Raw genomic sequence first — 26,068 nt, 5'->3', positions numbered from 1 at the left:
CCTAAAAAAGGCATGCGCCTCGCCTTTCGCCTTGTGCCTTTCGCTTTTAAAACATTGAGATGGACAAAACAAACACATCCAAAGACACAAAGTATGGATAGGTTTGGTGGGCGATGAAATGAGGATTGATGGAGAGAAGAATTTCCAAGGATAGGTATAGGAAGAATATTGATGATGTGAATAGTAGTGCGGGTCACCTCCACCCAGAAGGTAAGGGGAGCATGAGAGTCTATTATCAAGGATCTCACCATACTAGCAATGTGACGATTCTTGCGCTCTGATACTCCATTTTGTTGAGGAGTATCGGGACAAGATCTCTAGGACTGAATACTCTCCCCTTGAATCTGACCTCAAAATACTTATAGTACTTTTAATTTGGGTCCTTACCATAGCATGAAAATTCTTAAACATGGATAAAAGTTCTGATTTCTTTTGAAAGAAATAAACCCATGTGTAACAAGTAAAGTCATCAATGAATAACACAAAAATACTTATAACCCAAGCGTGAAACAATTGGAGACGACCACGCATCACTATGAATAAGGTAAAAAGGTGTAGATGCATGTTTAGTAGAAGATGGAAAAGGTCAAACATGACTTTTACTATAGTAGCAAGTTAAACAAGATTTATCAACGTTTTTAACTAAAGAAGTAGTCATAGGCAAACAACTAGAAGAAAATAAGTAATCCAAATTTTTAGTATGAGTGTGATCCAAACGTTTGTGCCATAGGTGCCACACATTATTACAGGAGGAAATAGAAGAACCGGGGGTAATAGATAGCAAACAAGAGTATGGTGAAGCTCTCTTCTTCTCGAATTCCAAAGCAAATAGCCTCCCAAGCCTACGCCCCTTCCCCTTCAGCTCCTTAGTGTGCTGATCCTGAATAAAACAACCATCACGAGTAAATAAGACATTATTACCATCATCAACAAGTTGCCCAATAGAGATTAGGCTAGTAATCAATTTAGGCACAAAGAAGGTTTTGGGAAGATGTAAGGGTTTAGACTCATAAGTGGACAAAAATAAATCATCACAACCACATACAGGTAGAGAATCACCATTAGCAATAATAATATGGTTGTCAAAGGTGCAAGGTTTAGGAGACTGACCAAAGGAGGCCCCAATTATGTGATTTGAGGCCCCGGAATCAATAATCCACATGTGAGAAGGAGATGAACACAAGTAAGCAAACTTACCAGCCAGTCCAAAAGCAGAAAAAGCAGAGGAAATAGATGAAGACATGAGCTCACAAATCTTTTCTTCAGTCAGGTTTCCCTATGCATCTAGCTTGTGAGCTGATGATGAGGCAGTAGTATCAGTGGATACAGGTTCAGCCGAGGCCTGATATGCCTTATGTTGTCCTTTCTTGGGAGGCCTAGTTGGATATTCCACTATAATGTGTCCCTGCTGTTTGCAGTAGGTACAAAAGTTTTTCTTCTTATAGTGGGATGCCATATGACCATATTCTTTGCATTCATAACACTGCATCTTCGAGAAGTCTTTCTTACTTTTCTGTTTGGTAGCCAAAAACACTGTATCAATCCCATGTTCCTTCTTCCAATCTAGTGCTGACAAGGTAAGAAGACGAGTTTCCTCCCTTAACAACTCTCTAAGAATTGTGTCAAGATTAGGCACTGGTTCTCTACTGAGTATACTGGAGCATAAAGTCTCATAATCAGGTTTGAGGTGCATCAAAAAGTGCATGGTCTTTCTCTTGTTGAGGTGTTTCTTCATAGTCTTCACACAACAGTCTGTAGACAGATCCCCAAAGTGAGCCAGTTCATATTCAGTCCAAAGATTCACAAATTCTTGAGTCTGCTTCTCCCCTTGAACATAGGGGAAGATATCAATTTCAATTTGATATTGCCTAGACATATTCGATTGCTGGTATACCTTTTCAAGGTATTCGAACATGTCATGGGCTGATTTGAGACCTTTCATCGGAATACTGACATCCATCGAGATAGACCCAAGTATCCATGAAGTAACCTGAGCATTCTCAGTTCTCCATTGTTTCAGCCCTTTGACATCACTGGTGTCAGGCATGGAAGTGGAACCATCAATATAACCCCACATACCTTTCCCTTAAACAAAATACTGAAAGTGAAACTTCCAGAGAGCATAATTGCTTCCATCGAACTTGACAGAAATAATTTCATTCTTTTCTAGAGCCATGACGAAAAGAAGCCAACGTAAAAACTGATCAAATCAAGCAAGATGAGTAGTAATCAATCTAAGAGAGTCAAAAACTGAGAATAGAAATCTCTTACAGTCACTAGAGGTTGTCCAAGATCCAGCAAAAGGAGAAAACTGGATTCACAGTCCTGAAAAGGAAAGTCTGGATGTAGCCGCCCAGAAGAGATGTATAGATCTCTCTCAAAACTTCTTGGATCTCAATGAAAAATTCAGAATATGATGAGAGGGCCTAGGCGACATTTCCTTTCAAATCGTGCTGCAAACTGATGTCATATGAGAGAGATCTAATGAAATCTCTCTTACTAGGTGTGCAAAACACAGAGAAATAGTCTTTGGAGAGATCAAAACAGTCCAGAACCAATCGGCAATGATTATAATTCTCAAACTGATCAAGAAGGAAGAGAAAAGGATCAAAGAGCAGCCTGCTCTAATACCATGTCAATTTGTGAGAAGGTGAAAGAGCAAGAAGAGAGACACAGGTTCAGATCTGTTAGGGTTGATCAATCTGATTGAACCAACCCAGAAAAGAAGTATTTATATTAATCTTAAGTGAATGGACAAGATTGTCCTTACAAAGAAAATAAAAGAGCTGTACACTAATGTACACGCCTATTACAGTACAAGAAAGAATAATAAAGTGCAGTTAGAATTACAAAACTACTCTTCATTTCTTCTACAATTATAAAATAGTAACTGATCTACTACAACCTGCACTAACACTCCCACTTAAGCTGATCCATATATATTATGAGCCCATTTGAGAGGGCTTCATCTTTGATTCAGCTGTGTTTGACTGAGCCGCTTTGAAGAAGCTACTAAAACTAGCTTCACTGGAAAATTGATTTCTTACTCAATTAAAGCGTACTTTGGCTTTCTGGGTTTTTCACCTAACTTCTAGGCTTTCTGCATGAGGCCACATTGGAAAGCCAGAAGCAGCTGTCAGAAAGCCCTCCCAAATGGGCACTACATATATCCAACTTGGTAGCAATAAAATCAATACGAGGCCTACTCGGTTCCTGTGTGAATAAGTTTGCAAGTTGATTCTCTGACTCAATAAACTGGTATCTACACCATTGCTTTACACCTTTTCATGGACAATGTTTGTTAAGATATTGATCAAACTCAACAGGTTGGATGGGATGAATCAACAGCTGGGAATGCCCAAGCCGGGTTTCAATTTGGGATATTGAGCCTGTTGCAACTCCATTCTACATTTGCCCACCTTCATTTTTCAGGCCAAAATTCCCTACACAATTAGGGATGCCAGGTACACTATGTCAGTAACATGCAGAATATTATGTTAGTGTATCAACTAGATGTTTCTATATAGCTGAAGACTACCTTTCATGCATTGGGAGGAAAGTACTTAGGCTTAGCAGAGCTTGCCTTAGTGCGATGGAGAGTTCCATAACGGGCTTTTCTTATCAGATTGTTCAGAGTCCCTTTCAATCTTTGGATTGGAGGTGTCTTCATAGCTTGTGATACCTCAAAGCTTTGTTCTGCAAAGATTTTTGTTGCCAGAATGAAGCCGAGGGAGGTTCCTTGAGATGTCGATATCTTCTTGAATGGTGTTTGGATCATGACGGAACATGAAGTGTTGCTCTGGGGGAAGGTTGAGAGGTTGAAGACGAAGCTGATGTGGCAGGATGGAGGCCACATGGTAGCAAAGGAATGGAAGAGGGTCTATTGAAAGATGAGTTCAGCTTGGAAGAAGAAAGGACAGGAGGAAAAAGGAATAATAATTACTTTTTGGTAAGGGTAGATAATTATAATTGGTTTTGAAAGAGTGGAGAGTAAGCTCGAGAAACGAATGGCTATTGAAATTTCAAACTTGGGTGACATGATAGACCTGATCGGGTTAGGAAATAAAACAATAAAGAGACTGGGTCAGGTATCAGGGGTGATTGCTTCGAACTAGGCGGAACTAAGAGGGATTTTAGCAACTCGTCAAATTATACCAATAAGCCTACTTTTGAAGGTGACTATTAAACAACATAAAATAGCTCTTATACCATGTCAATTAACATAAAATAGAATAGCAACTCAAGGAGGAAACAAGAAGAATAAATAGAGAAACACCAAGGTTTAATGTGGTTCGGATTGGTAGCCTACATCCACAAGAGAAGAGGAAGCATATCCACTATGAGGACAAGAGATACAACCACTTGCTTAAATAAGAGAAATACATTTAAGTCCCCATAACTTATCAATATTACAAATACAACCAAATACAATATATCTCTCAATAGTGACATTCGAGAGTTTAATGGACCCAAATTTATTGACAATATATTAGCCAATAGACTGATGTCATCTTTAGAAGTTGTTGAGCCAGAAGATTCTTATGCGGAGCCTATTCCATCCTTATCATTTAATTTATTGGGACCACAAAACATATTAAGCAAGAGAAGGCTCAAACTGGCCTGAATTGAGGGGGAACCGGTCACTTGTCTTGGACAAGCTACTAAAGCCAGTTCAGGTGATTATTTACATATTCGCGTGACTAATGTGTCGTGGCCTTCATTTGGATCATCAGGAGGAAATAATTCCTCCCTTTCAACACGGTAAGAATCTCTACAAGGTCTTGAGGGTGGCAAGTTGTTTTGTGGTGCAAGCTCTCCGTCGGTTGTTGCAGTTCAGGGATCTTGCCTGAAGCACTCGTCTCACCCGTTAGGAAAGTTGAGAGCTGCTCAGGATTTCAAAGCCAATTTGCATATTGGCAGGAAGCAAAATCGTTTCAGGAACAGGAAAGATGGCAAGAAGAAGCTTTTAGGGCCTATCAAACCAATTTTGAAAACATATGGAGTAACAAAGAGGGTCTCGACTGAGGCTAGAAAAAGAAAGGAAGAGAGTTGGATTTGGGTAATCGCAAAGTTTGACAAATGTGGCAAGAAGAGGATCATTGGTGGTTTAGGAACAATGCTTGATGGCTATTCATGTCCCGTGATTGGTGACGCTATCTTTGGTTAACCGGGGGTTTGATGGGATTTGTGTATCCCTAGAGCCTGTGGGTATAAGTATGACACTTTTAGAGACCAGATGTGATTCTGGAAATCCAGTTTTGCTATCTTTGGAGGGTGTACTCTGTTGAACAGTGAGGCTAGAAGAGGGAGGAGAAGGTTTGGGAAAGGAGTGTTAGTGCTGATGTTGAGCCGGAGATTGAAGGCAAGGTTGGGGAAAAGGAAGTTTTAGGTGTTGATGAGTTCACCGAGGAGGTTGAGGTTGGAAGGCTGGGTGTCGATTTGGGTTGAAGGAGCAAACTTGAAGAAAAGGAGGTGGATCAGATTAATGGGGTAATCAGCAAGAAACCGTGCAATTTGAGATCGCACAATATTGTTCATGTGACAAAGATCTTTTCAAGGCTAAATCTTGGCTTGGTAGGGGAGGACCTACAAAAAAGTATAAATGGGTGTATAGAAGAAAAAGAGTGAGAGGCAATGAGACTCCTGACTCTGATCATGGGGGTTAATGGTGCAAGAACAGTCTCCAACTCCACTTACGTTGAAGAAACAACAGGAAAACAAGGTGAGTGATGACGTTTCTGATTTAGTGTGATCCGGCTGCCGCAGAATAATGATGTAGTCAAAGAAGACTCAAGTGGTGTGGCTATACAGAAATTAGTTGATAGAGAGGTTACGATTGGGAAAAGCTTGGGCCTGTTTTTTGGGGTGGTGAGGAATTTTCTAGGAAGGCTTTTGAAGAATTTAAAAGAAGAGAAAAGGAAGAGAAAGAAAAAAATAAAGCTCATCTGCAATGGAGAGGGGTATGGGACGAGGATTTCTCAACCCAAGAGGATACGCTCACAGATAAAGACTGATGCGGGCTTCAGGAAAGGTATCTTTGCTTTTGTTTAGTGCCGGTTGGTGGTCCTTGTTTTATGGGGATGTGTTGGATCTGTTTCTTCAATTTTCTTTCGGATGATTGGGTAATTTTCATCTTTGTAAGCTGCAGTTATCTTGGGCCTTTTTTGGTTTCCTGAGATTTCTCTCATGTTTTTGGGGATATCTTATCACCTTCTTCTTTACTTTTCTTTTTTATCTTAATGAAAATTTCTCTTTATCCTTCAAAAAAAAAACGTATGATAAAACAAACACAACCACAAATATGCAGTGGCAGAGGAAATAGAGGGGTATCAAGGAACAGAGTGGAATGAGGTGTCTTACCATCAAAGTCGAAGAGTTTAGATGATTACTTAGGTAAGAGGCTGTAAGGACAACATTACTCCAATAGGACTTTGGATGATCACATAAACCTTTCCTTCTGGATCAACATTTTTTCATCCTCTTTTCTTATTATTTGGAATGCAGTGCTTGGGAGCTATACTTAAATAGATGTATGTTCATGTAGCAGCTAACAAGGATTATGTGCATCTGTTTAAGGTGAGAATGTGGTTTTTGACAGTGAGTCCATAAACCTTGAAATGTTTGATATTTTGGAATTATTGGCATGCACCTGGAATGTGGATATGAAACAGTGCCTGGCATGGTCAATTTTCAGAAATAGGAATGCTGTTCTTATAGTGTTGGGATTCACTTGCTTAGAGATTTTCTTTCTGCAATTGATCTTGATCCACCTTGAGTTTCTCTTTTGTCATATTTGTTATGGATGATTATTTTTTCTTGCTTTCTTTTTTTTGGTAGAAATTATGATTGAATATGTCAAAATTGTTTAAGGATTTGCTGTATGGTAGCTTCTACTGCCACATGGTCTGAAAATTATGTTATCCTTGTAGGCATACAATTGCTATGTTGAAGCTCTTCGTATACAACCAACTTTTGCTATTGCCTGGTCAAATCTTGCTGGGCTTTTCATGGAAGCAGGAGATTTTAAAAGGGCCCTTCAATATTATAAGGTAGGGATCCTTGAGTGCATGTTTATTTGTGGTTTGGATAGGAAGCTGAGCCATGATTATATTTTAATTTATCTTATTTCTTGGAATGAACATAAACAACTTTAAATTTTTTGCTTAGGGATTGGGCATTTTATGGACTAATTAACTTACAGCTTGAGTGAATTATATCTTTCACCTGAATTTATCTTGAATTATATCTGTACACACTGCTCATGGGTTTCATCGTTTTCCAGGAAGCTGTTAGGCTGAAACCAACATTTGCTGATGCCTACTTAAACCTAGGGAATGTTTATAAGGTAAGATATCAAATATTGTGCCAATAAGTTCGGCTAGCAGAAAATGTTAGGTGATTTCCAGAGAAAAACAAGATCTTTCTTTTACCTTTTTCAGGCCTTGGGGATGCTTCAAGAGGCTGTTGTGTGTTATCAGCACGCTCTTCAGGCAAGACCAGATTATGCAATAGCTTTTGGTATGTTTTGTCATCAACATTATTCATTTACCTTTTAGCTGATTTGCATTCACTTGGTTTCACTGTTTTTACTTATGATATTGGTAATTGAATTACTTCTAGCTACAATGCTGCATAGCTTTCTGTCCCTGCATTGTGGCTAAATTCTTTTGTGCTTGTAGAAGCAGCTGTTTATTTCTTGGATTGTCTCGCTAATGCATGGCTTGTTCAGGTCCCATATAGCTAAATTGAGTCATGCTGTCGTTGCTATTGGGTTATGTGAGTTGCTTGGACAGAGACATGGGAACTAGAATCTGACATGTTACTGACTTGGCAAGGAAAAACTAAGACATGCAGGCATATCTATAGAAAAGTAAAAACTATTAAAGTAGTTCATTTTTCCCCAATTCTAACATTACATATATAGCTTATTCATAAAAAAAAAACATTAAATATATACCTAAAATAGTCTAGAAATTTATCTTTGCTACTTAACAATGGTTTTGTAAGAAGTAGCATTTATTATGTATATTAACTGTTTATTATGTCAAATAAGCAAGTAGATAAGGTAAAATATCATGTTGAAGTGTCCATTAAGAATCCATTGATTGTCAGCATCCAATACGTGTCCCACATTGACACTTACTTAGGAGTGTCCATGCAACATTGGTTTTGTCATTTTCAACATTTACCAGGGTCATGTTTGAACTACAAGAAGAATGTAGTGGTATTGCTAAACATAATGATAGGGTGCATAAGCATTAGATCTTTTGAGGTCATAGTGCTGTTGATATATCTTAATCTGGAGATCCCTCAAAAATGAAAATGAAAAGGAATGAAGAAACTGAAATAAGAAAAATCAAGAAAAGGAGCATAAAGGAAAGAGGTCACAAACTGCATTCCCAGATGCTCAATTAATGGACCTGGTTCACCTGGGTGCACCCTGTTTTCGGAGTGTAAAATGACCCTAGAAATGGGATGTCATGAACTGACTTCTAAGCTTGACCATTTTATATCTCTACCTACTTTTCAAAAGAGAAAAGAAAATTTATATCTCTACCTAAATGTGGACAGTTGGAAAGAGAGCAAAATGAGCTGACTAATTTTACTCTAGACTCAGTTATTCTAGCGGAGGTCTGTTTCTACGGAGAAAATTAGCTGCCTAACTTGGTTTTTATGATGTGTTGGGCAATAATACATTCCAATCACTGATATGGTGCAGGCAATCTAGCTAGCTTATATTATGAGCAAGGCAAGCTAGATTTGGCAATTCTCCATTACAAGCAAGCCCTTGCTGATGATTCAGGGTTTTTGGAGGCATACAATAACTTGGTTAGTCTTCTTGTTTTCATTTTGGAATCTAATATGGATAATTTTCTCTTTGAATTCGGTGTTCACAATTTTTTTTATATTAAAATTTGAATGGTTGGCCACTGATAGGGCAATGCACTGAAAGATGCTGGCAGAGTTGATGAAGCAACCCATTGCTATCATGTAGATTCCTGTCCCTTGTATGATTTTGGGTTTTCTTCATTAGGTTGTGTTCTCTTTCTGTTCTTTATCCTGATGACATTTCTGTTGTTTTGTGAAGGCATGCCTTTCCCTCCAACCAAACCACCCCCAAGCTCTTACCAACCTTGGAAACATATATATGGAATTGTATGCCACCTAAATATCTTTTCGTTTTAAATGACCACAAAATTTTCCCTTGAGGCATTACTTAGCGTATAGCCATTCTGAGGCTCCATAAAGAAGATTTTTTTTCTTTTCTCCTCTGAATGTGCAGGAATATGATGACTGCTGCTGCTGAATGTTACAAGGCAACATTAGCTGTAACAACAGGACTCTCTGCTCCTTACAGCAATTTAGCAATAATATATAAGCAGCAGGTACAATTGCCACTTTTCACATATAAGAAAATGGAAAATAACTCCTTTCCATTCACTTGTTGTTATAAAAGACATATTTTAAGGGTACTCTGTTCTTTATGCTTATTTGCTATTAAATCTTTTGCCTGGTTCATAGTTGGAAATCTGATTTTTTTTCAACGACAGGGAAATTATCTAGATGCTATTTCTTGCTACAATGAAGTCCTTCGTATAGATCCTCTAGCTGCTGATGGGCTTGTAAACAGGGGCAACACATACAAGGAGATTGGTAGAGTTAGTGAAGCAATCCAAGACTACATACGGGCTGTTACTATTCGACCAACTATGGCCGAAGCACATGCAAATCTTGCTTCAGCTTACAAGGACAGGTATTGTGTAATTTATGATCCATATAAAGTTGCACACCTATTGTTAATGAACATATTTTTCATCCTTGGGATTTGGCTGAGTTGCAGTGGACATGTGGAAGCAGCTATAAAGAGCTATAAGCAGGCATTGCTTCTACGACCTGATTTTCCAGAAGCTACTTGTAACCTTCTACACACATTGCAGGTATCTTGCTAGTATGTGCATATATTGGCTATCTTTCTTGTTTTAGTATTGACCTACAGCAGTTTTTGATGGCTGGTCATAAACAATTGAAATTTATTAGGGCCAACCTAACTGAACTTTGTAAATAGGAAAATATTCATTGCAATGCTATTAGTCATTCTTAGTCGCGCAAGCTTGTACAATGGATGTTCTTGATTTATAACATTTAAAAGTTTCTGAGATTCAAATCTGTTAGTGGGTTAGGTTTAAGTTAACTGACTCTGATCTTCATGCTTCCTGTTTTATTTGTTTGTTTCTGTGATTTCTTAAGAGGTAATTCCAGCAAAATGTGTAGTATTCATTTGCTACCTCTTATTGTGCAGAAATCAGCAATACAACAGCTTTTTAGGATTTCAGAGTTTGGTCAATTTTTGTAACTGTCAGGAAGTCAGTTTCTTTTATTACAAAAAATGACTTGCATAAATAGGCATATATGGCTGATGTATTCTATGTTTCTCAGCACACTGAATTAAGTACAAAACAGAACATCAATTATCAATATTTTGAAAACATGTTTATGGAAGTCTAGGCCTCAAACAGGGATATTCTTTGTCCCCTTTGGTTCACACTAATAGCAGATATCCTCAGTTAAGAGGCCAGATAGGTTGTAATGTCCGCATGGTGGTTACCTACATGTAATTTTTGGATGAAATTATAATTTTTTGTCATGATAGAGGACTAAGAATCTTCAACTCCTTTTGAATGTTCTGAATGCATTTCGAATTTAAAGTTAAACTTGGATAAGTGTTGTATCGTTGACCTGTGTTAGGCTCGAGCTCAATTCGAGCTAGAGATTTGAGCTCGAGCTTGGCTTGTCCAAAGCTCACAAGTTCGAGCTTGAGCTCAACTGCAAGCCAAGTTTTTTTTCTAAAAAGTAAAAGTATACATATAAAAATATTTTTTTATTTTACATACAAAAAAAAAGAATTATAAAAATTATTTACCATTATACATAAAAAATAAAAATATTATATATAAAATATTATTATATTAATAAAAATTATTTATTATATATATTTATATGTAAATGTATGTATGTATATAATAAAAAATTATTTATTTATTATACTAGACTCGTGAGCCTCACAAGTCGAGCTTCACTGGGCTCGTGAGAAGCTCGGCTCGTGGCCATCCCTAATTACCAATTAAGTATTTGGGTCTCACCTTAGGTGGCAATAGAAACTCATTTGTCTTCTAGAATCTTAAATAGGTTTTGAAAGAAACTTATAAACTTATATAGATTGGAAGAGGGGAATCACTTTGATCAAATAAACTCTTGCAAAATTTCCCATTTACTTCTTGATCTTTAAAGTTCCTACACTAGTTGCTAAGAAATAGAAAGTTATCGGAGACACTTTGTGGGAACCAGACAACTCTAAACAAGGGCATTTGATTATTGGTGGATGCTTTCAAGTGTAAAAAGGAAGGAAATTTAGTTATAGGCAGAATTTAACTGCTCTCTCGCTTAGGCAAGTGGTTAGGTGATTTGATTGGCTTTAGGAAAATTTCATATAAAGTTGTCAAAAGTATCAATGGTATGATGCCCAATGGATGGGATGCGAGCTGGGATTTCTTGGAAGAAGTGAATGTGAGGATAGGTTTTGGGAAAAGGTGGAGAAGTTGGATGTTTGCTTGCATCTCTTCAGAAACCCCTGTCCTTGATGCTTTTCATGTTTGTGGTTGAGGTGTTAATTAAATTAATAAATAAAGGAGTGGGGGCAGTTAATTGATGGTTTTAACGTTAAAAGGGAGGGTGTAACCATTACATATTGTTAATATGCGAATGATACTTTGATTTTTGCAGACAATTCAATGCAGAAAGTGCCGAAGTTGAGGGCTATTTGCAAGGTGCCAACTGGCCAGTTGGAAACACCTGCTGGTTGTAGTGGAGACTTGGGATCAAATCCTGCCTGCATGAGGGTTGGGGGCTTTTGGGTTTGGGGGATGGGCTACCCCTGTTGTGTAGCCCCATGGAGCAAAAAAAAAAAACATTTAAAAAAATTAGTAAAAAAAAAGAAAGGACTATTCAGAAATGTTAAAATTCTAACAGGTCTGAAAATTAATTTAAACAAGTGTTATAATTGTGGTGTGTGATATTTCTCATACATCTTTTGAAGATGGTGCAGTGGAAATGGGATTTCTAGTGGGAGAATTTCCTTTTACATATTTGGGGTTATCAATTGGAGCAAAAACAGCAGCACCATCTATGTGGCTGTTTCCACATGTAGAGGGAAATGCTTATCAACTGGTGGGAGAACTACACTTGTAAGGAGTGTCTTAACCAACTTAATTTTTTTACTTCTCTTCTCAAAGTTCCAGCATCAGTGGAAGGGTGGTGGATTGGGGATTAGGAGAATAAAGCTACTTAACAAAGCATTGTTGGGTATGTGGGTTCGGAGGTTTGGGAAGGAGAGGGAGCTTTTGTGGAGGAGGGTTATTGTTTGTAAGTATGGAGTGGTTCATTTTGGTTGGGATTCGATGGAGGTTACATCATCATATGGTCTGAGTGTGTCGAAGGGGGTTATGAAGTTCCATTCACTATCGGTGCTTTTTTCTTCTTTGAAGGTTGGAGATTCGGGGTTTGAGTGTGTGATGCTATTATTTAAACTCCAAGAGGTGAAGATACATCCAAATGGTTCAGATTTAAGGTGGTGGAAGGAATGTAGAAAATGACAAGTTTTCAGCAGAATCCTTTTATAAAGCATTGGCAAGAAAACAGGTTGAAAGATCTTCAGTTAAAGGTGTTTGGGGTAATCCAATACCATGAAGAGTGGAAACATTTGTGACTGGTAGCAATGGCGGTCTACTTACTCAAGATCATTTCAAAAGTAAAGGATTTCAGTTGGCTAACAGGTGTCCATTCTGAACCCAAAGTAGAAAATGTCTTTTTATCTGTTTTATGGGTATTGCTATACAAAATTCATTTGGGGAATCTTCTTTCAGTTTTATTTGTGGCCTGGTCAAGTGCTGAAGTTGAGTATCGAGCTATGGCACATGGAGTTACTGAATTACCATGGGTGAAGAACTTTCTCTTGGGGCTAGGACTTCCAGTGAGATGCCTTATGACCTTGTACTATGACAATAAGGTGGCTATCAGCATTTAGTTCTGCATGATAGGACAAAACATATTAAGTTGACAGGCATTTGATCAAGGGGAAGTTAGATTTGGGTGATATTTGTATTCCTTATGTTACTTCCTTGAATCAGTTGGCCGGTGTTGTTACTAAGATAGTGTTTGCCCCCTGCATGGTGAGCTTTCCAACAAGTAGGAATGATTGACATTTACGGCTGAGTGTCAGAAAAATGGCTCACTTTGCCACTTGAACTGGAAATGAAGTCGCCACCCATCAAATTAGGAAATGGAGGTAATGGGACCTCCAAGAAAGATTTTTAAAATGCTTTGTTTTAATAGTGACTCCAAAACCCAAGGCATCAGTCCAACCAATCCGGGTAAGACTCGGATGGGAGAGGGAAGGGATTAGGCACCCCTCTCCCGGGTCCAATAGGTGGGGCCCACCAGTGACTTAAAAGGCACACCTAGGCGCTTAGGCGAGGCGCATTTTAGGGTAGGTGCCTCGCCTAGGTCCTAGGTGCAGCTCATTCAAAAGGTGCACCTCCTAGTGCGCCTTGCACCTTAGCCCAGGCGTGTGCCTTTTGAAAAACCCTAACATGGACTTGTTTGGGCTTGCCTCGAGGGGTGTGGCACAAAGGCGGCTCATTGAATTTTTAGCTTTTTTTTATTGTGCGCCTTGCCTCAAAAAGATGTGCGCCTCACCTTGCGCCTCAAGCACAAAATGGCCCTTGTGCTTTTAAAACACTAGGGCTCACATGGTAACTCAAATAAAAATAAAATCACAAGATATACAAGTAATCAAGCAGAATAAAAGGCACATCAATGAACATGAAAGAAAGCCTCCCCAATTTACTTATTTATATTTTTTTTAATTTTTACTCAATTACTTATTTGTTTATATTTTTTTTACCAATTATTAACCTATTTACTCTTTTTCCCCTAAATGTTCTCCTAATCTGCATATACTCTTCTTATCAAACGGACTACCCAGCACTGCTAACCCCATTGATTACTGTACCATTTCTTATCTTTTTTTTTAGTTTTATATTTTCTCTCTTTTTATTTTACTGCTCCCAAGTCCCATCCTTATTTTGTGTATTATTGTTCACTTCTACTATTTTCTATTTCCTTTCAGATCTGTCTTAACTAGTGCAGTATCCTTCCTTTGGATTAATCTTAAGCCCTAGCCACCCCTTTAGTACTCTTACCATACTCCTGAACTACAAGAAGACACTAATCCCTGAACCACATTCCCTTACTTTTTCTCTTGTTCATTTCCTATTTGCCTAGAGTATGTGAAAGTTAAACTCCCCAAGAACCATGTCTGCATAGATTAGTAGGATAACGAAAAGTAATCATGTTTAAACACTAATTGCATTACATTAATCACAGTCATGAATATGCAAACCTTATGATCACCATTATGACAATATTGGAGCATGAGAGACTAGATATTCAACGATAAAACCAAAAAAACAAATAGGACGGGGAAGAACAATGAGACCTAATCACTATCGATATTACATTCAAACCCAGCTAAAAACACTACCAACAAATACAGAAAAAGTTCAGATCGGATTGGGTTGGGGATAAGATCTACGGGAGTGAATCTGAGAGAACCTACTCGATCGATCCCCTCCCCAACCTCAAATCTTCCCTATCAAAAAGAAGAAGATTCGATTCAAATTGGGTACTTGAGTGATGTCTCAGCCACCGATGAAGCTGGAGAGAAAGAACGGAAGAGGCTACAAATTCTGGTGGAAGGGGGGTTGGCTCGATTCTCCTCCATCGTCTTCAAATGCAGAGGACTAAGAAGGAATGGTGGAGACTAAACCCATTTCGGCATCAGTTGCTGGCAAGTGAGGAGGGTATCAGTGTTGTTAGGAAATGACCGGTATGAGATCTGAGCTATCTGGCAAAGTCATGACCGACACTGCTTCTGAGTTCTATTCGAACGGGAACTTTAGAGTGGTAAAAAAAAGACGATGACGACTAGGCGGTGGGATCGATGAGGACGTGACCAGTGGTGACAGACCTGCGGAAACGAAGAAGGAGAAGAAGATGAAGGGGGAGAAATCCGGTGGGCGGAGAACTGTTGCTGCCTAAAATTGCAACAGCGGGAAGGAACAAGGGAGAACGAGATCAGCCGCTCAGCCTGAAATTATAGAAAGTGGGAGAGATGTGGGTTGCTACTGCTTAGCCACTAGTTCGATGTTTGAATGGGGAAGAAGAATCCATTGAATTCTTTCGATTAGGGCGAATGAGATGTTTAGGTTGAATTTATATGGGAGGTAGGGGCATTTCATAATTTTGGGTAATTTGGGGGTATTTTAGTAATTTTTGACAAACCCAGGTTCTGGTCCAGTGGTGGGTGGTTTCGGGTCAAAAGGTGGAAGGTTGAGATTGGTCCAACCACAAAGAGAGGGCTTGTGTTTGTGGGCTAGCGAGATTGGCCGAAATAGAATCTTTTTAGATGGAAGGGTTAACAAGGGTATTTTGGCTGAAATTTGGCAAGGTGGGGTTTTCAGGCATTCTGGGTTGATTGGTGGGATCAGATTGGCCCAACTTGGCCCGAATTGGACAATCTGGAAAGGGTTCGATTCGGTTAATCTAGGGCCTCAAAACGAAATCTTTGTGTGATTGAGGGGCAAACAAGGTCTGTTTTGGATGAAATTTCACAGGGTAGGATTTCTGGGTAGTGTGAGGTGATTGATAAGGTTAGATTGGGCCAATTGGGCCCAGATTGGACGGATTTGGAATCTGGTCAATCTGGGACCTTGAAATGGAATCTTGGTACAATTGAAGGGTAAACGGAGGTATTTTGGGTTGATATTTCACAGGTGGGTATTTGGGGTGTTTGGGATCTGATGATGAGGTCTGATCTGTTTTGGGGGGTCAGGGTTGTAGGAATTTGGGTCAACGAGATGATCTGGAATAGAAATTTGTTTTTATGGAAGGACAAATGGGGGAATCTGGGGTTGAAACTTTATGGGTAGGTATTTTGATGTATCCTGAGTTAATGGTGTGGTCTGATTGGTTCGGATGCATCAAAATCAAGGGATCTGAGTTCTGGGTGTTTAGGCTATTGAGAGGCATCAGAATGGAATCTTTGCTTGATGAAGGGGTAAACGGAGGAATTTTAAGCTGAAATTTTATGAGTAGGTGTTTTGTGAGGTCCTGGGTCTGGTGGTTGTGTCTGATCTAATGGTTGAGGTGCAAGTGAGGTTGATCGAAGCCATTGGATGGGCATCAGGCAGGTTTTATGGTGGATCTGAAGGTTTTGGGACTGAAAGTTGGGTTTTATGGGTTTTTGGGTATTTTGGAGAGGTTAGATGGGTCTGATCGGGTGTTTGGGGTAAATTGGAGGTTCAGGCGGCAAATCGAGCAAAAATCGGGTGCTGACAATGGCCCAAGTACTGAACTTGAGGGGGAGTGTCGATTATGTAAGTTCTCTGTCATGTTTTTAGTGTTAGGGGCACATTAGTCTTTTTGCCCTTCTTTATGGTTTCCCTAGTATAAATAATAAGAGGAGCTGCCACCCTCTCACTTTTGACAGCTCCAAGTACTTGTCCCTCTCTTCTTCCTTTCTTCTCTTCTAAAGAATCTAACACTGGAAACAGTATCCTTCAACCCCAAATATTACTAAAGCAAATTTTTGTTGGTTGCAACCTGGATAACCTAGATATTTTGGGGAATGGGGAAATTTCAAAACTTGGGAAGAAAATACTTTGGTGTTATGCTTTGGTCTGTTGGTTTTGGTAACTCGGCTAGGACAGAAATATGGCCAACCTCATATAGTTGGGAAAATGATTAGTTGAGTTAAGTAACTAGAGCAGAAACATGAGCATTTGTACAAAGATTAAGGGTGGCAAGATCTCTAAGTTAGAGTATCATAATGGTTGAAGGAGGTAATTGTGGGATGGACAAAAGGAACTATGTTGGATAATGAAATATAGACACAGAGGAACTAAGAATATGTTATGGATGGATACCAAGATTAGTCAATAGTTTTGCTGATTGGCTAGAAAAATGAGTGGTGAATAAAACTCAAAACTATTGGGGTTTAATTCCCCAATGTTGGAACTTCTTAATGTAAGTTTCAAAAGGAGGCATGTTGAAACTAGATACCTACTAGGGATACTTGACTTTTATTTGTTGTTTGATATTATTGTTATATATTTTCATATAGATTTTAACCATACCAACAAAAAGATGTTGAAAAGAGGTTTTGGCAAATACATGTTCACAGGAATCATTTGGAAAATGTCGTGTCAGCATAAAGTGCATGATATCATTTGTGTCAAAATGGTTTTAAAAACACATGCTCTCCAGATGTTGTGATTTTGATTATTGGAAATAAGAATCACTAAATTTGAAAGCCATGCTAAATGCCCCCTTGTATCTCTACCCATATTGATCTCAAAATCTTCCTTGAGCATAACACCATGGTTCAAATATCAATACGAAGCACATCAAAGCTCTACCTTTTATTAGTTTTAGTCAATGCCCCTTTGTTAATCATTAATATATGAGTTTTATTATTAATTAAAAGAAGTAGCTGTCACTAATTCTTTATATAATGCATGTTGGCAACCTCAAAAACCGATATGAATCATACAATATGGTATTATACGTATTGATGCTTTGAACCTTTCATAATATTAGGTCTCATATTTGTTTAATGGCAAATTTGACCCTCGAAACAAGTTATTTGGCAAACAACAAAAATTATATTTAGCCCCATGCGACATAACACTTTATGGATTTATTTTTTTAGAAGCATATGTAGCTTTATTTAAAATTGAAGTTTTACATTGAAAAATGAATGACTTTTTTTTCTCTAGATATTTTGTTTCATGAGGCTACATGATGGATGATAGCCCATCCCTTGTGTGTGTGTGTGTGTGTGTGTGTGTTTTAGTTTATTTTATTAATAATATAATGCTATAATTATTTTTAGTTTAATTTATTAATGGGTATGGAAACTAAAGGGGGTGAAAATATAAAATTAGATATATGAATTAGGGTGAATTTGTGTGTGCACACATACATGTGTGATTTAAGAATAGGAGAAAACTTGTCAAAATGCAGATGCCTACATGCAAACACCCCCTTCCCCCAACAGAAAAGAAGCCTCTGGTTTAAACAGAAATCAAATTGGGAGATACATAAGAGGTTTAGCAAAAGGGGGGTGGGAATGGCGATAGGGAAGTATGGCGTAACAAACAACTCATCTCTGTTAAAAGGAAAATCTCGTGTTTTCTCTTGTTCCTACTCAAGTAGGTATTTGTAGATTATTCTGGTTATGTTGGTTATATTAATTTTTGGAGCTACTGAATGATTTTTATGGTTTCCCTTGGCTTTGGAAGTCAAACTACTCTAGTGGGGCAACCACTATTTTATTTTTGGTTCAATATTGGATAACCACTATATACTCCTGAATATTTCTATTATGTAATTCATTTTACCATAACGTTGGTTGTTTTTTTATTTCTAACTGTTCAATTGTATCCTTAACATCTTTATATGGTATATTGTAATTTTGTAGGAAGAATTTTTAGTTTTAATTAGGTTTCCCCTTTGGAAATTATATGGTAATTGCAATCATCTATTCCTTGACTTTAGGAAGGATGTTCCATTTCATGGTTCAGCGTATGTGTATTTCTGTGTCATTGTCCTGGGTTATTTTGGTCTTAATTTTATGCAATATCTTTTATTAATGTACTGTACTGTGCTTGCACAATGTACCGATCCTGTGGGTTTCTACCTGGCTAGATGAACTAAGTTGCAAAAGTTTTTGCTGTAATGTTTAAAACTAAATTAGCGCCAATTCCGTGATTTGGCAATTTCTTCTTCAGTGTGTTTGCAATTGGGAGGACCGAGAGAACAAGTTCATTGAAGTGGAAGGAATTATTAGAAGGCAGATAAAGGTTTGCAGTCAGTCTCCTTGTTTTTCTTCCTTGCATGGTTCTTTTTCTTGGATTCTTTTGCATCTGGTATTGAATTTAGTACGTCCCAGATGTCATACTCACTGCCTTCATTCTGTGATTTCAGATTTCTGTTCTTCCAAGTGTGCAGCCTTTTCATGCAATTGCATATCCCATTGATCCAATGCTTGCATTGGAGATCAGGTAGGATGTAGATCTTTGTGCAGTGTGACAATAGGAAGGATAAGGCTTCTTAGTCATTTTTTTCTTTGTCATGCAGTTGTAAGTATGCAGCACACTGCTCTCTGGTTGCATCCCGTTATGTACTTCCTCCATTTAGTCATCCCCCTCCAGTACCTGTAAAGAATGATGGTAGAAATGGGCGACTGAGGGTTGGGTAAGTAAATGGCATTGGTTATTTTGTCTACTCTTTCATATATTATTTTTTGTTGTCTTTGTTGGTGATTCCTCTGGTCTCCAGATATGTGAGCAGTGATTTTGGTAACCATCCCCTGTCACATCTTATGGGCTCAGTATTTGGCATGCACAACAGGGAAAATGTTGAGGTCTGTATGTCTATACTCTCCTATTTTCAGTCAAAATGTTTTATTTGCCTTTATTATAAGAAAGCCTATTTTTACTTCTTTTATAACATTGGGGTATTTACAATTTGAGGCTGCAGGTGTTTTGCTATGCTTTGAGTCAGAATGATGGCTCTGAATGGAGGCTGCGTATACAATCTGAAGCTGAACACTTTGTGGATGTGTCTGCCCTAACATCTGATATGATTGCTAGGATGATTAATGAGGATAAAATACAAATTCTAGTTAACCTGAATGGTTACACCAAGGTATCTACCATGGTTTGGTACCTTTGGCTCTTTCTTGGTGTTTCTTTGAAGTGTTTATATCTCATTTAGTCTGATTACCAGTGTTTATTGTTGGCTTTTCTTGATAACACTGGTCACTGGATAGTTCATATCCGAACCAGCTTTGTCATAGAAACATTTCATTTCTGTTTTTAATCCTGTCTATGCTGTTCTATACATCTTTTTTCCTCCCATTAATTCTCGAGTTGGTTAGAGTTTATAACCTACTGTTGTTCATTCTGCAGGGTGCAAGGAATGAAATTTTTGCAATGCAACCTGCACCCATTCAGGTTTCGTACATGGGTTTCCCTGGAACAACAGGTGCAACTTACATAGATTACTTGGTCACAGATGAGGTGGGCACCAGAGTCTAACCTCTTCAGTTTCTTCAAAACTTAATGATTTTTGTCTAGCATAGGCTCATAGCGAACCGGCTTCTTCAATTGCAGTTTGTTTCACCTACCTGTTTTGCACATATTTACTCTGAGAAGCTTGTCCATCTCCCTCATTGTTACTTTGTAAATGATTATAAGCAAGTCAGTCTTTCTAAACCTTGTAATATATTCTTCATTCCTGATATTTTTGTTTGCTAGTATGGTGATTCATATTTTTTTCTGACTTAATATTTCTCAGAAAAATCATGATGTGCTGGATCCTATTTGGCTACACAAGCGGTCAGATTATGGATTGCCCGAGGACAAGTTCATATTTGCATGCTTCAATCAGCTATACAAGATGGATCCTGAGATCTTTGATACCTGGTAACCTCAAAAGGGATCACTCCTTTACTTGATTTGTAGCTCTGTGTTTAAACATCATTTCACAATGATAATATTCATGTTCGAATTTAGGTGCAACATTTTGAAGCGCGTTCCCAATAGTGTGCTCTGGCTTCTTAGATTCCCAGCTGCAGGCGAGATGAGACTTCGATCATGTATGTGGGATGGATGTGTCCATTAATTTGTTAGTTTGTTAGACAATCTTTTAGCTTGTAATAATTATAACTTTCATAAAATTGGTTTTCCCATCTATGAAGTTGCATATAATTCATCTTTTCTTTTGTTTTGACATGCTCAGATGCAGCTGCTAGAGGAGTTAAGCCGGGCCAGATAATTTTCACAGATGTTGCCATGAAAAATGAGCACATAAGACGCAGTGCTTTAGCAGATCTCTTCCTTGATACGTAAGTTTAGTTTTTAACTGTTTATTTCCTCCCTATTTAATTTTACTGCAGGGACACTTTATTTCATGTTTCACAGTAATTAGATAGCTTCATGTACCTATGGATGATTGTTGGTATTTTGTCATGATTAGGCCATTATGCAATGCACACACCACGGGCACAGATATTCTTTGGGCTGGTTTGCCAATGATCACTTTACCGCTGGAGAAAATGGCAACTAGAGTTGCTGGTTCACTGTGTCTGGCCACTGGAGTAGGAGAGGAGATGATTGTTAGCAGGTATTTCTTAGTTTTTATTCATTTCCTATCAAATCTTTGTTATGTTCACGACTTTCTCATCCCTTCTGAGTTCTGACATGATCTCTGATGTTAAAAGTATGAAAGAGTATGAGGAGAAGGCAGTATTGCTTGCGGAGAGTCGCCCAAAGCTCCAGGCTCTTACCAATAAGCTCAAGTCAGTCCGTTTGACTTGTCCTTTGTTTGATACAGAACGCTGGGTAAGTCAATTAGGAATTATTTGGATGTTGGTATTCTCTTTCAACTTCGGACATTCATATTTGTGGTAGGGTGCAATTAGGGTGGGCATGGGTTGAGAATTTTTTTAATTTGAGTCGGCTTGGCCTGAAAGCTCAGGCCCAATGCAGTGTAAATTCTTCAAATCAGGTACCCGACTTGCACCCCTAGTTTGTGGTATTTGCTGTGGTCCCTTTGCCAATTAGACTTCTTATGAGATGATCTCTATGAAGGAAATTAGAATTCTGTACCTAACCTTGAGTTGGTCTTGGTCATCATTTCCCTGATGAATTCATGTAGGCCAATGCAAGGTCTCAATGCAGTGATCCCATTAACATGGCCGTGTGCCTTCACCTCACCCAGTCTTGTTTGAAAATTGGGTAAAAATTTTACACTGATCAGGTTTTGAACAAAAAACTTCAGGTGAGGAACTTGGAACGGGCCTATTTTAAAATGTGGAACTTGTACTGTTCGGGTGGGCATCCCCAGCCCTTCAAAGTAACCGAGAATGATGCTGAGTTCCCTTACGATAGGTAGGTAGGAAGACGACTGTGTAGATAAACTATAAAAGCAAAGAGAAATGTAAGTATGCTAATTGTTCAGACCTTATTGGTTTTAACTTTTATGTTTTCAAGAGTGCAAGGGCTGCCCGAAATTCAGATTGTATTATGTGAAAGCTGTCTATATGCAAATGAATGAAAAGAATTAGGAAATGTATTTCTCTTGCTTTGTTGTTGCTGCGTAATTCTTTATGCTAATTGTTCAGACTTCAGACTATCAACCAAAACTGATGGTCCTTTCTCATTCTGCAACAACCCTTGTTTTACGCCCATCGCTGCTGATGTGGAAAAGCTGGACCTGTAGGATGAGCTAGGGGCCCAATTATTTATTGAATTATCCAGGCTCGAGGGTATGACCGGTTAATAAGTTAATCAGTCGAACTGTTGTAGCCTAATGTTGTAAAAACAGTACTCAAGGGAGAATGAAACTTATAAATCTATGTTTTTCCAACCTAGAGTGCAACAATGGTGCAGAATCGCTTCAGAAGAAATTAATCGGGTGTTCGCAAATCATTTTTCAAGATGAAACAACCCATAAGCTTCTGATAGATATATACTCGCTTACCATGGGTCGACATCGACCAATGTTTTATGGACACAGAAGTATCCTTATGGAGAGGTATATCTCTAGAGCAATGTGAAAGCCACTTAATTCGAAGAGATACAAAAACATGAAAAGACAAAAAGAGAATGTTTAAATAGAATAGTAAATGATCAATGGTTAATGTGGTTAAGTAAAACTTGAAACAAATGGTAGACCTAAAAATGATATGATGTGGTGACCTCACCTACGCCTTTGCCTCCACCGGCCCGGCTTGGTGCATGTGTGTGAAAAGCACCATGACACCCCCAACGTATGAATAGAGTGTATAGTGTATTTTCCTCCTATGGATCCCTTTAGTTAAGTAATATACTAAAAGCCTACTTATGTTCTCAAGCAATGTGAGACAAGAGGCCTTTACATGCTTCAAGAGACTAGAAGATAAAAAAAAAAGTAAAAGTCAATAAAGACAAAAAGTTAACGCAAGAGGGTGAGTTCAAGACTCTTGCATGAATCTTTCTTTATGAATCCAAAAATTCCCCACAAGATTTGAAATACGGGTAAATCTAAGCACCAAAGTAAGAGAAGTATTTATGTTTATGTTGATGTCTTTTAGACTTCAATCAACATTTAGGTATAATAGATTATGATATAGGTCATTAGTAGAGTTATACTCTTTCAACCTTTCCTTTTTAGCATAACTTATTTGCCACCAATCTAATTCACCAATTCCTTAGTGATTCTTTTATTTTGGAACACTTCAACCTTGTCTCCCTCTTGGAATCATGATTATTTTAGAGAGTTGACCCTTAAAGCTCTTATAAAAGCAGTCATGCTTTGCAATCATTTAGGTCAGTCACTTAGTATGCATTACACACTTGTATGAATTGATTAAGAGTTACATTCACCCTCCACATCTTTTTGTGAGTGCTATCTTACTTCAGCATCTATAATGGGTTCAAAATAATAGTATTTTTCCAAATCATTGACTCATTCTTACCTATGGAATCTAATTCTAGGGATCTCCCTACTCATAGGTTGGGTGTCCATCACCAATGATTTATGTAACAGACATTAAATCTATACCTACAAATACCTTATAAACCACTAAACCACTTTAGAAATTTATGGTTTGTTTAACAAATCTATAAGGTTCTTTTTAAACCTTACAAAATTCTAGAGAAATTGTTCATTCATTGAAGTATTTATCTAAGTGTCTTAAGCATATATGCCTCTTTTTACCATTATAGGTTTTATTCTTAGCTCTAGCTATGGTAAATTGGCTATCATAATGGAAAGATATAGATGAAACTGGTTGTGACCATAATGCTATATCTATCAATAAGTTCCTCAGCCACTTTGCCTTAGCCCCTACTAGTACCAACACAATAAACTCAACCTCTACTATCGATTTTGTATTGTAAGATTGTTTTACTAATTTTCAAGAGATTGCTTGCAGTCAGTTTGATAATGATCGAGTGACATTGCTTCTTCGGTCCGAACCAAGGAATTCCTTAGATATGATGCAAAATGGATCTTGTTCTATCGTTGATCAGAGATTTCTATATGAAAAATACGAATCGGAGTTTGAAGAAGGGGAAGGAGAAGGAGCCCTCGCTTTTCAGCCACTTGGGAAGTTTCAGTTGGTTTGGTAATAACCATTAAGGATGAAGGTTGGGATTTCTTCCTCTTCCTCTCAACCTCTAATCCTAATAAGGTAGGTAAGTTTTTTATGCTAACTTCTCTTCCAGATAGGTTTAAAGTTGTTACTATAGAATTCCAAGAAGATGGGAGGCTATTAAGAATGGTGGAGACCTGAATTTTCTCAGGAATAGGGTTCCTAGTGACTGCCAACTCTTTGGCAATCATATTCATTTTACTAACATGATCTATTACAGAATCCTCTTCTCTCATTTCACAGCCATAATATTTTTCAATTAACAATTGAACATAGGTTTCAGTTATTTTTCCATATGTTTCTTTAATGGCTTCAAACATATCTTTAGCATTATTATATTCTTCAAACACAACTTCTATGTCAGGCTCCATAAAAGTTAACAAACAATTTCTTACATTCCTATTATATTTTTCCCATTTTTGATATTCACGAATTACAGTCAATGAATCATCATCAACAGGTTTAGTAGGAATAGATTTATCTAAAACATAATCAACATTTTCTTCATCAAGTATCCTTCCAATCCTACGTTTCCAAAGAGCAAAATTGGTGCCATTCAATTTCTCAGTTTTACTGAGTTCTTGGGATAATGCAGTAGCAGACATGATTCAAAATAGCAATAATATTCCATAAATAAATAAAGCAAGTGCAATATCAGTTGGTTGTATTTTACGAGACTGTCATTCAATTTCGGAGGCCAAAAATAAATAAATAAAGTAAATGCAAATGGAGTACTTAGCTATTTATGCAAAAAATAATAATCAGCAGTTAAGTTATCCAGCAGATTTAATTTGTCCAGCTCCCACTACTCTTTTTAATTCAACAGCAGCTTTGGTATTCGGCAATGATGCTTCTAAGTGGTTCAAAAAAATGTATCCTAAAAAAAATGACAGCAAATGATCGATAAGATGTATGAATAAATTATTACAAAAAAAAAAAGAACGAACAAATATCGAAATGGGCAAAAAAAAACAAGTATATAAAACTCTAATACTCGATTTGAGATGCTTGGGTTCGCCTCATTGGTCGAATCTGCCTTATCTAACTAGATTTGTTTTGTAGTGAACGAAAATAGTAAAAAGCCCTAAATTTATTTAGGGTTTCTTGTCTCACTGATCTGAGCATCTATGGAGATGACTAAAGTTTCTGCAGTTCCTCGAGCAGCAAATTCATTTATGTATCTGAGAAAACTCGAACTACTAGTGATGGTTTCGAGGTTGCAGTAACGTAGGAGTGAAGTCGTTGTCGTTAGAAGCCAATGGTTGGACTGGAGGTGAGAAAAAAAAACTTTGAACTGGGTTCTGTTGTCTCGGAGTTGCCAGAGCCGCCGTTTGTTCGGAGATGGGTAGTCGAACAGGGTTTCATAATGGAAACCAAACGAAACCCTCGTACCAGTTCTCTTTCTCGTAGTGAAGGGTGCACAGATGGGAGAGACAAGAAGAGAGGTAGAGATGAGAGGAAACCCTCGAAGTGGGTTTGTTTTCTCTCTCCTCTCCTCTGAATCTTAAATGATGAGGTAAGATCTGGTGTGGCGCGACTATACTTTAAACACTATGCCAGTCGGTGCTGCGCTCCGATACCATTGATGCTCCAAGTACATGCAGAGGTGAACGGCTGAGATCTTCATGTATCAAACATGCACGCAAAGAGAGAATAATAGCAGCTGCACAGTATAGGATCCGAGACACCAATCTCTCGAAGAAAGTGTAAGAGAGAACTGCTTAATCTAATTAGTGTTGAAGCTGACAG

The 26,068-nt window shown here is 38.0% G+C and overlaps 1 protein-coding gene across 2 annotated transcripts in view; it reads left to right on the top strand.

Moving 5' to 3' along the window:
- Window positions 1-22,285, top strand: part of LOC104612645 (putative UDP-N-acetylglucosamine--peptide N-acetylglucosaminyltransferase SEC) — a 79,724-nt gene extending 57,439 nt beyond the window's left edge. The window contains exons 7-28 of one of the 2 annotated variants that reach the window (XM_010280150.3): window positions 6,930-7,049; window positions 7,283-7,345; window positions 7,440-7,518; window positions 8,720-8,829; window positions 8,938-8,991; window positions 9,089-9,156; window positions 9,284-9,386; window positions 9,552-9,754; window positions 9,842-9,938; window positions 18,909-18,980; window positions 19,105-19,181; window positions 19,258-19,374; window positions 19,459-19,543; window positions 19,660-19,827; window positions 20,091-20,201; window positions 20,295-20,381; window positions 20,479-20,606; window positions 20,697-20,779; window positions 20,923-21,028; window positions 21,160-21,306; window positions 21,404-21,524; window positions 21,964-22,285. In XM_010280150.3, the coding sequence (XP_010278452.1) occupies window positions 6,930-7,049; window positions 7,283-7,345; window positions 7,440-7,518; window positions 8,720-8,829; window positions 8,938-8,991; window positions 9,089-9,156; window positions 9,284-9,386; window positions 9,552-9,754; window positions 9,842-9,938; window positions 18,909-18,980; window positions 19,105-19,181; window positions 19,258-19,374; window positions 19,459-19,543; window positions 19,660-19,827; window positions 20,091-20,201; window positions 20,295-20,381; window positions 20,479-20,606; window positions 20,697-20,779; window positions 20,923-21,028; window positions 21,160-21,306; window positions 21,404-21,524; window positions 21,964-22,077 (2,313 nt within the window). In that variant the 3' untranslated portion in view covers window positions 22,078-22,285. The remainder of the gene's footprint in view (window positions 1-6,929; window positions 7,050-7,282; window positions 7,346-7,439; window positions 7,519-8,719; window positions 8,830-8,937; window positions 8,992-9,088; window positions 9,157-9,283; window positions 9,387-9,551; window positions 9,755-9,841; window positions 9,939-18,908; window positions 18,981-19,104; window positions 19,182-19,257; window positions 19,375-19,458; window positions 19,544-19,659; window positions 19,828-20,090; window positions 20,202-20,294; window positions 20,382-20,478; window positions 20,607-20,696; window positions 20,780-20,922; window positions 21,029-21,159; window positions 21,307-21,403; window positions 21,525-21,963) is intronic. The other variant, XM_088892613.1, reaches the window with a different exon arrangement.
- The last annotated feature ends 3,783 nt before the right edge of the window (window positions 22,286-26,068 follow it).

The sequence above is a fragment of the Nelumbo nucifera genome, chromosome 8 (assembly GCF_055504915.1).
Source record: "Nelumbo nucifera cultivar China Antique chromosome 8, China Antique-T2T, whole genome shotgun sequence".
NCBI lineage: Eukaryota > Viridiplantae > Streptophyta > Magnoliopsida > Proteales > Nelumbonaceae > Nelumbo > Nelumbo nucifera.
Note: the sequence above shows the minus strand (reverse complement) of the source record. Positions and strands in the feature narration are given on the sequence as shown.